We start from the raw sequence: 13694 nt of genomic DNA, 5'->3' as shown, positions 1-13694 counted from the left end.
TACAAAGATGAGAAAGCCCTGTCCTAGAAAAGCTCATAATCTGATAGGAAAACCAATGATTTATTTTTTTTTTAATGTAAAAAACAAAACAAAATTGTACTGTTCGTAGCAACGAGTTAAGTAGATAGATATATTTAGGGAGGGAGGGAAGAAGTGACAAGCTGTGTGACTGAAGGGGCAGAGAAGCCCCGGGAGGTGACCTGTTCCACCCCAAACCCTCTAGGACACAGCCCTCCCTACAGGAGTAAGCGGCTGATGGGTGCTGCCGATGGGCCGGGTCCATGTTCACGTCCCTGCAGGCTAGCGCCCTGGCTTCTCGTATTTACTGTGATGCTTTACATCTTACATACAAGTTATAAAGAAGGGAATTTTTATTTTCCCCAAAGGAAAAAATTCTAGTCTTCAGCTAAAAATAACTCAAATAACATGGAAAATACAAAGAAAGAAAAACTATTAAGTTCCCGACAGTGTGTTAATAGAATTACTTGTAAATCAGCTCGGATCTTCCAATGTTCCTTTGAGGTCCTTGGGGGATGGGCCTGAGGGCTCAACCCTAATCTCCACTAGAAGTTCTAACAAACGGCTGACATTTTCATTTAAAAATTATTTTTAAATGTAAAATCTCCTACACATTCGGCTCTGTGGTCCCCACTGTAAATCAGCACTTTCTTGAGGCTGGAATCAAAGAAGAAACCTAAGGCTCATTTTTCTTTGCACCTTCCATTTTGGTAAATATTTCAGCAAAGGCAAAGCAGCAGCATAATTCCTGCTCTCAGAAAACAAGTCACGCCAGCTACGGTTAAAGACGGTGCTTGTACAGCTCCTCCAACGTGCCAGGCAGAGCTGAGCCTGACACCGGAACACTCACCCAGACCCAGCAGCGAGTGCCGGCAGAGACGCCGCGACAGGAGCCGGGGGCTTTTCCTTCTCGTTCTGCTTGAAGAAAGATTTGGCTTCTTTAGAGGTAGCATCCACTTCCTTAGTCACCCTGTGCCAAGGAGGGAAACGTCAAGTTTATAAGAAGAATAAAGAAAGAAACAAAATCTAAGAAAAGGAAATAAGTGACAACAAGGAAAACACCCGATGGGCTTCCAATGAGTTCTGGCTGCTGAGGTTTCTGATTCAAGTCTACTATGACAATTCGAAATAAAGGCATCTTCCCTTACTAAAGGCCCAACAACGTATGGACCTCATCACCCTAAAATCGCCTCCGTTACTTCTGTCAGCTTGCCACACACTCCAGGGGTCACTGCTGAATCACATGGGCTGCTCACGGCAAGGCTGAGAAGGCTCTCCCACTGCACCTCACATGTAGATTAGGACTCACAGTTAAGAGTCTGGGGAGAAATGGGGAGATGGAGTATTTGGGAGAAAAACACTAACATTATTTCAAGAAGAAGAGCAACAGTATAAACAACTGGGAATATTCTGCAGAATGCTCCTGTTTCACAGCTAAAATAACCCAAAGATGAAACAAAATGCCTTCAAACTGGCTAAACAACACTCATTTGGGAGTGGAAAAAAACTACAGGATGGAGAATCCTGTCCAATTTCAAATCTGAAAAAATGGTCCTCAATAAAACTGAGTCCTAAAGGATCAAATAAGGTTACTTACAGGGTCTAAGATTTCAGCTAAAGAGAGGACAGGTGTTTAACACCTGCTTACTCTTGCCAAGTCAACAAAAACATCTAAGGAATTTTGTTTAAATTCCAATCTATCTATAGGAGGGTCCAAGATTAAGGTCATTGTACTGTGAGCGTTCAGCCAGGTCCTCCGGAATAAAATGGCCAAGAATAATGACAGGTGAATCGAATAAATTCCATCTTTGCAGGAATGTAAGTGTCTCTTCTCTTCTTCCGACTAGGCTTCTGGGAAGCAGAAGCAAGTTTTCTTATTGACAGCCAACTCACTCCTGCACTGTGTCACCCACTCAAGTGGCACAGAATGAGAGTTTGAGAATTCTGTACTGAGAATCTTCACTAGGCAACACCAGCAACTTAATCTTGAGGGGTGACTTAAAACAATACCACCTTCTGTTACTCCCCTAGTCATGGTCTTGCAATGGTCGGTATTACTCAGAGGATCAAATGGAAATTGCTGAACCTCTAAAATCTGGTCCTACTCTTCACCAGGCTTAATTTGTGTATCTCTCTACTCTCCCCAATGAACTTCTCAGTAATGAGAGCCAAGATTTAAAAATAAGAGGAAGAGGGGCGCCTGGGTGGCTCAGTTGTTAAGCATCTGCCTTCGGCTCAGGTCATGATCCCAGGGTCCTGGGATCGAGCCCCACATCGGGATCCCTGCTCCGCAGGAAGCCTGCTTCTCCCTCTCCCACTCCCCTGCTTGTGTTCCCTCTCTCGCTATGTCTCTCTCTGTCAAATAAATAAATTTAAAAATAAATAAATAAATAAATAAAATAAAAATAAGAGGAAGAATTTATACCAGAAATTAAACCATCACTCAGCAAATATACATTCCTTCCCTGTCAACCAAGAAGAAACTTGTCTAACCCACTGATGTTGAGCTTGGGTGCATGCTTCAATGGTCAATTAGATGTTGGCTGATCTGACAGGAAAAGCAGCTTCAACGTTTGTGTCGTTTCACTTGCCCCTTGAGTTCCTCCTCTTAGCCCCATAAGAAGAATACACCTCAAGCACCGGCTAGTCCAAGATGGCTGAAGGACACACACTGAAGATCTGAATCCAGCAAGCAGCTTGGAGCCAAACCCAGACTGGCTGAACCCCCGACACCCAGAAACACACAGGAACAAACAAATGCTTACTGTTGTGTACCACTGAGGTTCAGAATGGCTTGTCACATAGCATTTCTGTAGCCACAGCTGACACATCTACGTTTCATGAAAAAGAAATGAGAAATCTAAGGGGCTAGGTTACTTTTCCAAGACTATGCAGAGATTAAGTAGCAATGCTAGAGAGGTCCCTGTAGTAGACTCTATTTCCCAAAGATGGTTGCCACAACCCATTCTACATGCTCTTCCAAAACCTGACATCATCCCAGTGAGAGGGGAGGTACATGTCACCCCCTGCTTAAAAGTGGCTGGGCCTTTGTGGCTGCCAATTCACAGAGTTCAGTGGGAGTGGCACTACATGACTTCTGAGACCAGCTGATAAAAGGTGACAGAGCTCTCACCTGCTGCTCTCTCGAGAATGCAACCTCGCAACTTCAAGTTACCATACACGAAGCCTGGCTACTCTGGATCCACCATGCAACACAGAACACCTGGGAGGACCAGAGAAAGAGATGCCTGAGGAGACTGTTCCAGTCCAGGCCCAAGACAATGGCCACAAGGAAGCCCTCGAGATGGCGCCACACCCAGCTACTAACTCCAACTGCGTAAGAGACCCTGAGCAAGAGCTGCCGGAGGCCCGGCTACCCCCCTGCCCCAACCATGGGAAATGACAAGAACACAATTGTTTTAAGCCAACAAAACTTTGGAGTAATTCCTTACATGGCTATACAGATGACCAAAATAAACCCCCATCCAAACCTAAAGCTTAATGCAGAGTCCCAGTGTACTGAATTAGAACGAGGTGCTTTAAATCTCCTTGCTCTGGGTATAATCTGGGACAGATCTGAGACAGCTCACAAAAAACAAGGGGACACCTGCACTTAGAAATGACAGTTTGAACACAGGCTTTATTCTCCACTCCCTACCAAAACCCTACTAAACAGTGGTAAATAAATTTACAAAGGCAAAACTACATAAGGATATGGAGAAGAGATATAACAGAGAAAAGATGCCAATCAAGTTTTCTGAAAGTACAAAGTAAACAGACAAGTAGAAATTGGCTTTGGTTTTTGTTTTCTCTGATCTAAGCCTGTAGCCACATGGAATGGCCAATAACAAGCCAATCTATATTATGGTATTCTACAAAGGCTCGATAAATTGAGTTACCAGGAACCTTTGAAGGGAGAGGAGAGGAATAGGGCTAAAATCAGTTGGCAGTTTGTCTCAGGAGCAACTAGGTCCAGATCCCCTTCTCCAACCTCGTACCATAGGCTACTGTCCCCCACCCAACCCAGCAAAACCCATTACTCCTTGGAGAAATAAAAACCACAGAAGTTCCAAACTAGGGGCGCCTGGGTGGCTCAGATGGTTAAGCATGTGCCTTCGGCTGAGGTCATGATCCCAGGGTCCTGGGATCGAGTCCAGCATCGGGCTCCCTGCTAGGCGGGGAGCCTGCTTCTCCCTCTGCCTCTGCGTCTCTGTCTCTCTGACTCTCATGAATAAATAAATAAAACATTAAAAAAAAAAAAAAAAAAGAAGTTCCAAACTCACAGGGCAGGGCTGAAGTCTCATTCTGAAAACAGGGTATTAATTGAAAAGCTATTTATTTGCTCTTCCTTTGCCACAACAACCTCAAAAGCTGTGTTCCAGATGGCTGAGTTACAAGATGGAGCACTGCCCAACCTGTGTAGGACTTTGCATCAATAAGAAATAAATATGTAGAGTTGACCCTTGAACAATGCAGGGGTTAGGGGCACTGACTCCCCACACAGTTGAAAATCTGCATATAAATTTTGACTTCCCAAAAACTTTACTAATAGCCTACTGTTGACAGAAAACCTTGCAGGTAACATAAACAAATGATATAATACATATTTTGCATATGTATTATAGACTGTATTATTACAATAAAGGTAAAGAAAAAAAAATATTGAGGGGCGCCTGGGTGGCTCAGTCGGTTAAGCGTCTGCGTTCGGCTCAGGTCATGGTCCCAGGGTCCTGGGATCGAGCCCCACATCGGGCTCCCTGCTCGGCAGAGAGCCTGCTTCTCCCTCTCCCACTCCCCCTCCTTGTGTTCCCTCTCTTGCTGTCAAATAAATAAATAAAATCTTTAAAAAAAAAAAAAAGAGAAGAAAAAATACTGAGAAAATCATACAAGAGAAAATACATTTACAGTACTGCAAAAAAATCCACATACAAGTGGACCCACGCAGTTCAAACCCGTGTTGTTCAAGGGTCACTTGTACTGTGTTATGCTACTGAGGTTCTGGGTTTGTTACTACAGAATGGCCTAGCATAACTTTACTATTATATCCATTTAACAGGAATTTCAGTATAAGAGAAAATATGGAAGAGGCTGTAAACAGAAAAGAAAATTTCCTAGAAGGTTGACTTTTCACGAAAAGAGCCACAGAATATCTGACGTGGCAAGTTTTAAGATCCACTGTAACATCACTGTAAAATGTTACAATGTTCGTGATAAGAGAAGATGAAGATCAAGCCGTTCAAAGTATAAGGAAAGTAAAAGAAGCCTTTATGCAAAGCATGTTGTGCTTTGGTTACCTGTTTTACCACAAGACTGACAAAGCTCCCGCAGCGGTCACGTAAAGCTATTTGGTGAATGTTTTCGGAAAAGCACCCTAGATCCAGGCATTGTGTGAGATGTGGAACTTATAAATAAAAATACATGCATGGTCTCTGCCCTTCAGGGGCTCACAGTCCATCAGGACAGATAACCACGAAATAAGTTATAACAACACATGTAAGTACCACAAGACAGCACAAAACAAGTATAGCCTATGGGAGTATCTCTGTTAACTTCTTAATGCCAAAGTCCTATCTACAGTCAGAAAGAAATGACATCTATAAACTGCTGGTTCTCTCAGGGACTTTGGGAATCTGTACAAAGTAACATAAGCGGATTTTTACTCTTCATTAATAGTATGTCCAGAAGAACTCCATTCTTAACAAGCAGTAAGAAGAGATTCAGCTCTCAAAATACCTTCAAGGAGGAGAACAGTTCAATTATAGACCACTTCTAATATATAAGAGGGAACCTTGATAAGAAAGGCCCACTATTAGCAATAGTTAGCTCAAGTGTTATCAGCAGAAATGTCATTTTAACTTCATTTCACTTACTTAGAACTTCCTGAAAAGTCTTTATTTAGGCAGAAACTTTCCATGACTGGCCTTTTCCAAAAGGTGAATCACTCAGGAAAGTCTGAGCTAACTGGCTCAGCTGGTTATGTGATAGAGAAGGGTAAAAAACACTATTTCTCCTCATTCCCGAAGGCTAACAAGCTACACAGTTTTCAAGGGGGAAGAAAACAAAAAGATAAAAATCCAAAGCTTAACAATTAAAATATAATTAGAAAGAACTAAAAGACTAACTTTGTGCTAACACTACCTTATGCTTATACTTACAAATTCTTCCCAGTCATCACTAGCTCTTTCTCACATTTCTTAAAGATGTAGTAATGCTCTTAACTTGATACAAAGAAAAAAAGAAAAAGCAGAATAAGGACATCAATAGATTAAAAGATATGCTCGGGGCGCCTGGGTGGCTCAGTTGGTTAAGTGACTGCCTTCGGCTCAGGTCATGATCCTGGAGTCCCGGGATCGAGTCCCGCGTCGGGCTCCCTGCTCGGCAGGGGGTCTGCTTCTCCCTCTGACCCTCCTCCCTCTCATGCTCTCTGTCTCTCATTCTCTCTCTCGCAAATAAATAAAATCTTTAAAAATAAATAAATAAATAAAAGATATGCTCAAATCCATATATGAAGTTTGCATCTGGTTGTCAATTAAAACTCAGGCCTCCCAAGTTCCTACGTGAGGGTTCCTTATAACACCTAAATTTTAAGTATAAGCAATTTAAGTTAAAAAAAAAAAAATCCTGCCAACATGCCAATTAACAGGGTTTTATTTTCTTTAGGAGGAAGGAGTTATAGAGAACATTTGCTTATCATGTTATTTATCTCGGTAATATGTTATTTAAAGTAATAAGCTTGTGTTTCTTTTGAATATAAAATATATACATGTGAGAATATGTATATTTGTAGGGGGAAAAAAGGGTGCTTCCCTGAGCATGTGTCCTTGGGTTGTTTGGTTTTTTTTTTTAAATAGACACGGTGCTGCCCCCTTCTGACAAATGACAGAAATAGCAGGCTCCCAAATACCCATCCAGTACTTAAAATTACCATCCATTTGCTTTATAAAATGAAATAGGAAATTTGTGTCATTAATATAAATATTAATACATCCACAAAATTTATTTGATCAGGAAATTTAATGATTTCTCATAACAGTTATTCACCAGCTTTTCTTACTCTATGTCGGACCGATGGTAAAATTATAATAAATCTTTCTTGGATATCCTATGACACATGGGAAGTAATACAAACCAAGAAAGATTTCTAAAAACTTTTAAATATATATTCCTAATGGCATATCACACACTTTCTGCATTATTTTGTAGGATTTTCAAACTATTAAAGGCTTCCTGTTAGTGTTCTGCTACCCTCTACTGGACAATTCAATAGTTCCAGTGTGATTTCTGGCAGCAAAGTAACATTACTAATTGACATCATCAAGAATTACCTAATGGATCCCCAAAATGATTATCAAGGAAATGGGTGTCTTTACAATGGAGAATTCTGACAGATATTGCTTAAGTGGTCTAACTTATCACCACCAATACTGAGTGTTATCGATGTGATGTACTGGGGAAGACAAAACATCACCAACATAGCGTATTTGTCTAGGTGACTAATCTGAAGCAAAATTCCAAACTACAAAACAAATGGACTCTTAAAAACATACAGCTGACCCTTGAAAAAGCAGCACTTAGGGGCACTGCCACCCGCCCATCTCACCATCAAAAATCCACGTGTAACTTTGACCCTCCCAAAACTTAACTACTGATAACATAGTCAACACATTTTGTATGTTTTATGTACTACATTCTATATTCTTTTTTTTTTTTTTTAAAGATTTTATTTATGTGAGAGAGAGACACAGCGAGAGAAGGAACACAAGCAGGGCGAGTGGGAGAGGGAGAAGCAGGCTCTCCGCCGAACAGGGAGCCCGATGCAGGGCTCGATCCCAGGACCCTGGAATCATGACCTGAGCCCAAGGCAGACGCTTAATGACTGAGCCACTCAGGTGCCCCTACATGCTATATTCTTATAATAACGTAAGCTATATAAAAGAAAATGTGATTAAGGAAGTTGTAAGAGAGCACCTGAGTGGCTCAGTTGGTTAAGTGACTGCCTTGGGCTCAGGTCATGATCCGGAGTCCCGGGATCAAGTCCCGCATCGGTCACCCTGCTCAGCAAGGAGTCTGCTTCTCCCTCTGGCCCTCCCCCCTCTCATTCTCTCTCTCGCATTCTCTTTCTCTCAAATAAATAAGTAAAATCTTTTAAAAAAAAAAAAGAAAGTTATAAGGAAAATACATTTATGGTATTGTACTGTATCGGAAAAAAAATCTATGTATAAGTGGAACTGTGCAATTCAAACTGGTGTTGTTCAAGGGTTAACAGTATATGTAAGTGTCATGAAATACTTTAAATGAAAGGCTTTAAAAAAGGAACTTAACAAGAAAAGACTAAAAAGACTAAATGCAGAGTGTAATCTTGCACTTGATGTTGGATTGAACAAAAAATACAGCTATATAAAGAATATTGCTGGAATAACTTAAAATATTTGAGTAAAATCATATCTAGAGCTTTTTAAAATACAGGCTACAAAACTACCTGTTATTGGTCCAAAACAAGATGGGTGATACACAAAAGTTAAGTAAGTATTTAGAAATTTGTTTAGCCATTTGACAATGTCACGATAGTCAAGACATGATAGGTGGACTCACTGTATTAACCAGAATAGACCAATTTGGGTACTGTCACACTTGCAAGCTAGTCACATGTGACATGAGTGCATTAGTCATGCAAGGTGAGACATAATGCATATGATACTTCAGGGTTATTTTATCAAAACCCAAAAATGTGATAAAATGTAAGCATTTATTTTTATAAATTATTTTTAACAATCATTTTAATTGTTAACCAAGTGTGACCTTTTTTTTTTTTTTTTTTTATTTGACACAGAGTGAGAGAGAGAGAGAGCATATGCAGGGGGAGTGGCAGGCAGGCAGAGGGAGAAGCAGGCCCCCCGCTGAGCAAGGAGCCCGATGCGGGACTCGATCCCAGGACTCTGGGATCATGACCTGAGCCGAAGGCAGCCGCCCAACCGACTGAGCCACGCAAGCGCCCCCAAGTGTGACCTTTTAAATTCATATTAACTGTTAACCAAGTGTGACTTTTTAAATTTATAGTTTAAAATTAGGAAAGTAAAATTGGTATTATTTTCTTAATCCTAATTTACTGATGGCAAAATGAGCTCACGGGGGAGCCTGGGTGGCTCAGGCGTTAAGCGTCTGCCTTCGGCTCGGGTCATGGTCCCAGAGTCCTGGGACTGAGCCCTGCATCAGGCTCCCTGCTCAGTGGGGAGTCTGCTTTTCCCTCTCCCTCTGCCCCTCCCCCTGCCCCTACTCATGCTTGTCCTCTCTCTCAAAAATAAATAAATAAAATCTTTAAAAAAACAAAAAAAAGAGCTCACTGTATATATCTGTAAAGAAAACATCTTTTTCTGAATGCAGCAGTAGCAGCAAACCACATGATGATAATGGAAGTGATTCCAAAGAAACAAAGACCAACTGAGGTCAAACTGCTTTTACTACATGAGCCCTCACACAGAATTTGGTTGTTGATCATGCAGTGCTAAAACCATAGTGAGTTAGTGAGTTCTTTGCAAATGTTTTGGCTAATGAAGCAACGAATTCATCAAAACTTCAGTGGCATTTACATACAAAACATAAAGAAATTCAAAATCAAAAGAATTCTTTGAAGAAAAGAGTAGTGATCTAAAAAGCCAATAGAGGGGCACCTGGGTGGCTCAATCGTTAAGCATCTGCCTTCAGCTCCGTCATGATCCCAGGGTCCTGGGATCAAGCCCCGCATCGGGCTCCCTGCTCAGTGGGGAGTCTGCTTTTCTCTCTCCCCCTGCCCCTCCCCCTGGTGCTTGCTATCTCTCTCTCTCTCTCTCAAATAAAGAAAATAAAATCTTAAAAAAATAAAAAATAAATAAAAATAAAAAGCCAATAGAAAGAGACAGAAAATTCCATACATTAACATTAGTCTTCTGAGCAAGAAGCACTTTTGGTTGCTAACTAAAAAAAATAAACTACTGTCAAGATATTAGGAGAAGAGTGTATCAAAGATGTCTGCTTGGAAAGCTTGGTGCATCTGTGACAAAGAAGATGATTCAAGTGCAACGTTCCAGTGACGCCGCAGCTTGAAGTCCTCAGAATCTAGCTTTTGAGAGTGAGAACGATAATCAAATTAACAAAATGTTTTCTCAATGCAATGTGAAGAATGCCAGGTTATTACCAACATAAAAATTATCATGATATATGTGTGATTTAAACATGACGGTTATACGAAGGATTCTTTTATCAGTTTCTGGCTGACAAACATAACTGACACTGACCTGTAAAGAAATCTAGGATTACATTGTCAACAAATGTGATTTGCAGCTTAAGTGTATGCAAGAGTATAGTCTAACAGCACACATGCAAGACAGGAAAACAGATTAGATTAAGGAGCTGGTGCTAGAACATAAAATTAACACACTGCTTCCTTACCGAGAAAAATCTTGCCACCAAAACAAACAACCCCACTGTTCTTAGTATAGTAGTAAAAACTATAAATTATGTAAGACTAATGCATTACATTTTTCAATGACTGTCTTTATATGTGATAAGCTGAAAGCTGACCATAAATGTGCACGTGTTACATTGCATGCTGAGGTACCATGGTTATGCAAGGGAAAAATGCTGTTAAGAATGATGAGCTTTAGGGGCGCCTGGGTGGCTCAGTCGTTAAGCGTCTGCCTTCGGCTCAGGTCATGATCCCAGGGTCCTGGGATCAAGCCCTACATCAGGCTCCCTGCTCTGCAGGAAAGTCTGCTTCTCCCTCTCCCACTCCCCCTGCTTGTGTTCCCTCCCTCGCTGTGTCTCTCTCTGTCAGATAAATAAATAAAGTCTTTAAAAGAAAAAAAAAAAAAAAAGAATGGTGAGCTTTGGAATAAACTCAGTGTCTTTAAAAGAAAAAAACCATGGGGCGCCTGGGTGGCTCAGTCGGTTAAGCGTCTGCCTTCAGCTCAGGTCATGATCCCAGGATCTTGGGATCGAGCCCCGCATCGGGCTCCCTGCTTGGCAGGAAGCCTGCTTCTCCCTCTCCCACTCCCCCTGCTTGTGTCCCCTCTCTCGCTGTCTCTCTCTCTGTGTCAAATAAATAACAAAATCTTAAAAAAAAAGAAAAGAAAAAAGAAAAAAACAGTTGGGTCTCCAATTTTAAAGGTCTTAATTAGACAGTAAAACTTGGCTTATTTTTCTGATCTTTGGTATTTTTAATAATCTTAGAGTACTTCCATGCAAGGAAATGATTCAACATGTTTTTCAGTAGCAAATAAATTACCAGGGTAAAAATGAAAGCTAGAAGCCTGGAGGAACAGAGTCTCTACAGATCAACATGTTTCAGGGAATGTTTTGAATTCCATTTCATATCAAAAGAATATCCACACAGAGGGAATTCATGCATACAGAATTCCTTGTTTCCACTGAAATCTAACTTAATTACAACTTGACAGGATAAACTGTTGGAACTGGTTACTGATGAAGCACTGAAGATGAACTTTGAAACTATGGTATCACTGGCTTCATTCTGCATAAAAGTAAAAGTAAAAATCTTGAACTTACTGAAACAGCTTTAAAATCTTTATTTCCATCCTCACGAAAATATCTCTGTGAGATGGGTTTATGATGAGTGTTATTTAAAAAAAAAAGTGTTATTAAAAAACAAAGAAAACCAACACAAATGTACTTAAATAAATAAAATCTTTTAAAAAAAATTACTGCCAAGGAAAATGTGACTCCCTATAAAATTATTGATTGATTGGCACCTTATCTGTTCCCAGTTAGCTCCAATTTATAGATCTGCTGTTTTCAAGTAATGAAATTTAAATAAATGGAGAAGAGGAAATTCTAGGCATGTGGCTCTTACCTCGAACAGCCAGGAGGTTATTAAGTCTTTACTGTTTTTTTAAAATGATAACAAACCTATGAATCAATTGAAAAAATAATACCAACGTCAGGAAATAATATAGGAACCAAATTTCTCTCCTAGTACTTTCAATTTTTACCTGATTTCAGGGGCCTCCGTGGGGCTCAGACTTCACAGGTAAGAAAAGAAATAAAGGGAGAAATGACTCAGCCAAAGTCACAAAGCATGACAACAAGCGGAACCGAATACTTAATTCTTATATTTTCTGGTTTCTACTCAGCCAAACACTTCATGATACCCACAACTACATCACCGTACGTGAAAGGATCTTTCCTCCTATGCTCCCTGATAATTCATGGGGCCACCGTTTTCCTGGAGTAAAAAAGAGAATTCTTCCAAAATATTATGATGATAGGATGGAATGAGGACAGATGGCCCACACCATTTAGAAAGATGCTCATTTTTTTTTATTTTTTTTATAATAATTTCTTTTTTTTTTTTAAAGATTTTTTTTTTTTTAATTTATTTTGAGACAGAGAGAATGAGAGACAGAGAGCATGAGAGGGAGGAGGGTCAGAGGGAGAAGCAGACTCCCTGCCGAGCAGGGAGCCCGATGCGGGACTCGATCCCGGGACTCCAGGATCATGACCTGAGCCGAAGGCAGGCGCTTAACCAACTGAGCCACACAGGCGCCCCGAAAGATGCTCATTTTTAAAAGAACTAGTTTTGAAGTTTGTGAAGGTCACCTTACCTGACTTCTTCACCAGCAAAATCAAACACCTTAGTGATTTTAACTTTTTCAGCTTCTTTTGGTTTCTCAAGCTCTTCTGCTCTGACCAACAATTTACTTGAACTTGTCTCTTCAGTCTTCTCTCCTCTCTATGAAATAGGTAAGAAATGCAATCAGTTTCACATGAGGATGAAACCTAAGAGAACCATCCCAACATTCTATTTACGGCTATTCTTAAATGTTTCATCTCTAAACAATTCAAGACCTATCAGAATTTATTTGATTAGAAAGGCTTACTTTTCCTACCATAGGGAATGCTTTGCTTTTCACTTGAGTTATTATCAAAAGGCATCTAGTTTGATTTCTGCTGTAAGCATCAAATCTCGTTTTGGAAATAAAAACGTCTATCTGGGGAACTTAGGCTATTTCCGGGGAAGCCTATATCTCATTCGGTGATCAACTTACGTTAACATGTGTACTTGGGGGCATTTTTGGTTTTGGTCCCACATCATTGAGGAAGCTGGCCCATAACTCATCCTCCTTCTTCTTCCTTGCATCCTCTGACCCCATGCCTTTCTCCTGCTCTGCAGCTTCATCTTCCTCCTCACTGCTACTTCCATCGGATTCCTCGTTGGCATCCTCTTCCTCCTCTTCTTCTAATGAGAGGCCACCTTGTTTTCTCTTCCTAATCACCAAGAGTCACAAGAAAAAGGAGAGATGAGACAGATAACGCAAAATGACTTCAGCTACCCCTTCCTCAATTCCAAACATAATGTTGCAAACCTGAGAAAACTAAAATCTGGGGACTACTGATTAACACCCACCCAGAGGGGAAGCAGGGGAGGTAAGCTGAGATTTTGTCGAAGAAAACAAGAATGGAGCTCTTACAGCTAGCAATTTCCCCCAAACACTTAGAATCAAAATATAGTGTTCTACCTCTAAGTCAGGACCAGCTATTTTCACCAAGAAAACACCCAAAAACCACCTCGCTGAATCAATCTGCCCAGAAAGTGTGTTCCAAGAATAAACACTATAATTGGAGAACATGTTCTATTAAGGAGAGCCTCAAATTTATTTGCACTGTTTCTTCCCAGAGTTCTC

The 13694-nt window shown here is 40.6% G+C and overlaps 1 protein-coding gene across 4 annotated transcripts in view; it reads right to left on the bottom strand.

Moving 5' to 3' along the window:
• The window catches only part of CFDP1 (chromatin stabilizing protein CFDP1), a 124541-nt gene that overhangs the window by 100603 nt on the left and 10244 nt on the right, over window positions 1–13694 (bottom strand). For 3 of the 4 annotated variants that reach the window (XR_014140989.1, XM_081807389.1, XM_006743337.3), the window contains exons 3-5: window positions 13059–13278; window positions 12615–12742; window positions 869–988 (exon numbers count right to left, since the gene is read on the bottom strand). Coding sequence is in view for 3 of the 4 variants with exons in the window: in XM_081807389.1 (XP_081663515.1) it covers window positions 869–988; window positions 12615–12742; window positions 13059–13278 (468 nt within the window). In the remaining variant the exon portion in view is untranslated. The remainder of the gene's footprint in view (window positions 1–868; window positions 989–12614; window positions 12743–13058; window positions 13279–13694) is intronic. The other variant, XM_031039176.2, reaches the window with a different exon arrangement.

This window comes from Leptonychotes weddellii, chromosome 16 (assembly GCF_054177405.1).
Source record: "Leptonychotes weddellii isolate Sample4059 chromosome 16, ASM5417740v2, whole genome shotgun sequence".
Taxonomy (NCBI): domain Eukaryota; kingdom Metazoa; phylum Chordata; class Mammalia; order Carnivora; family Phocidae; genus Leptonychotes; species Leptonychotes weddellii.
This window is presented reverse-complemented; position numbering and strand designations above follow the sequence as displayed.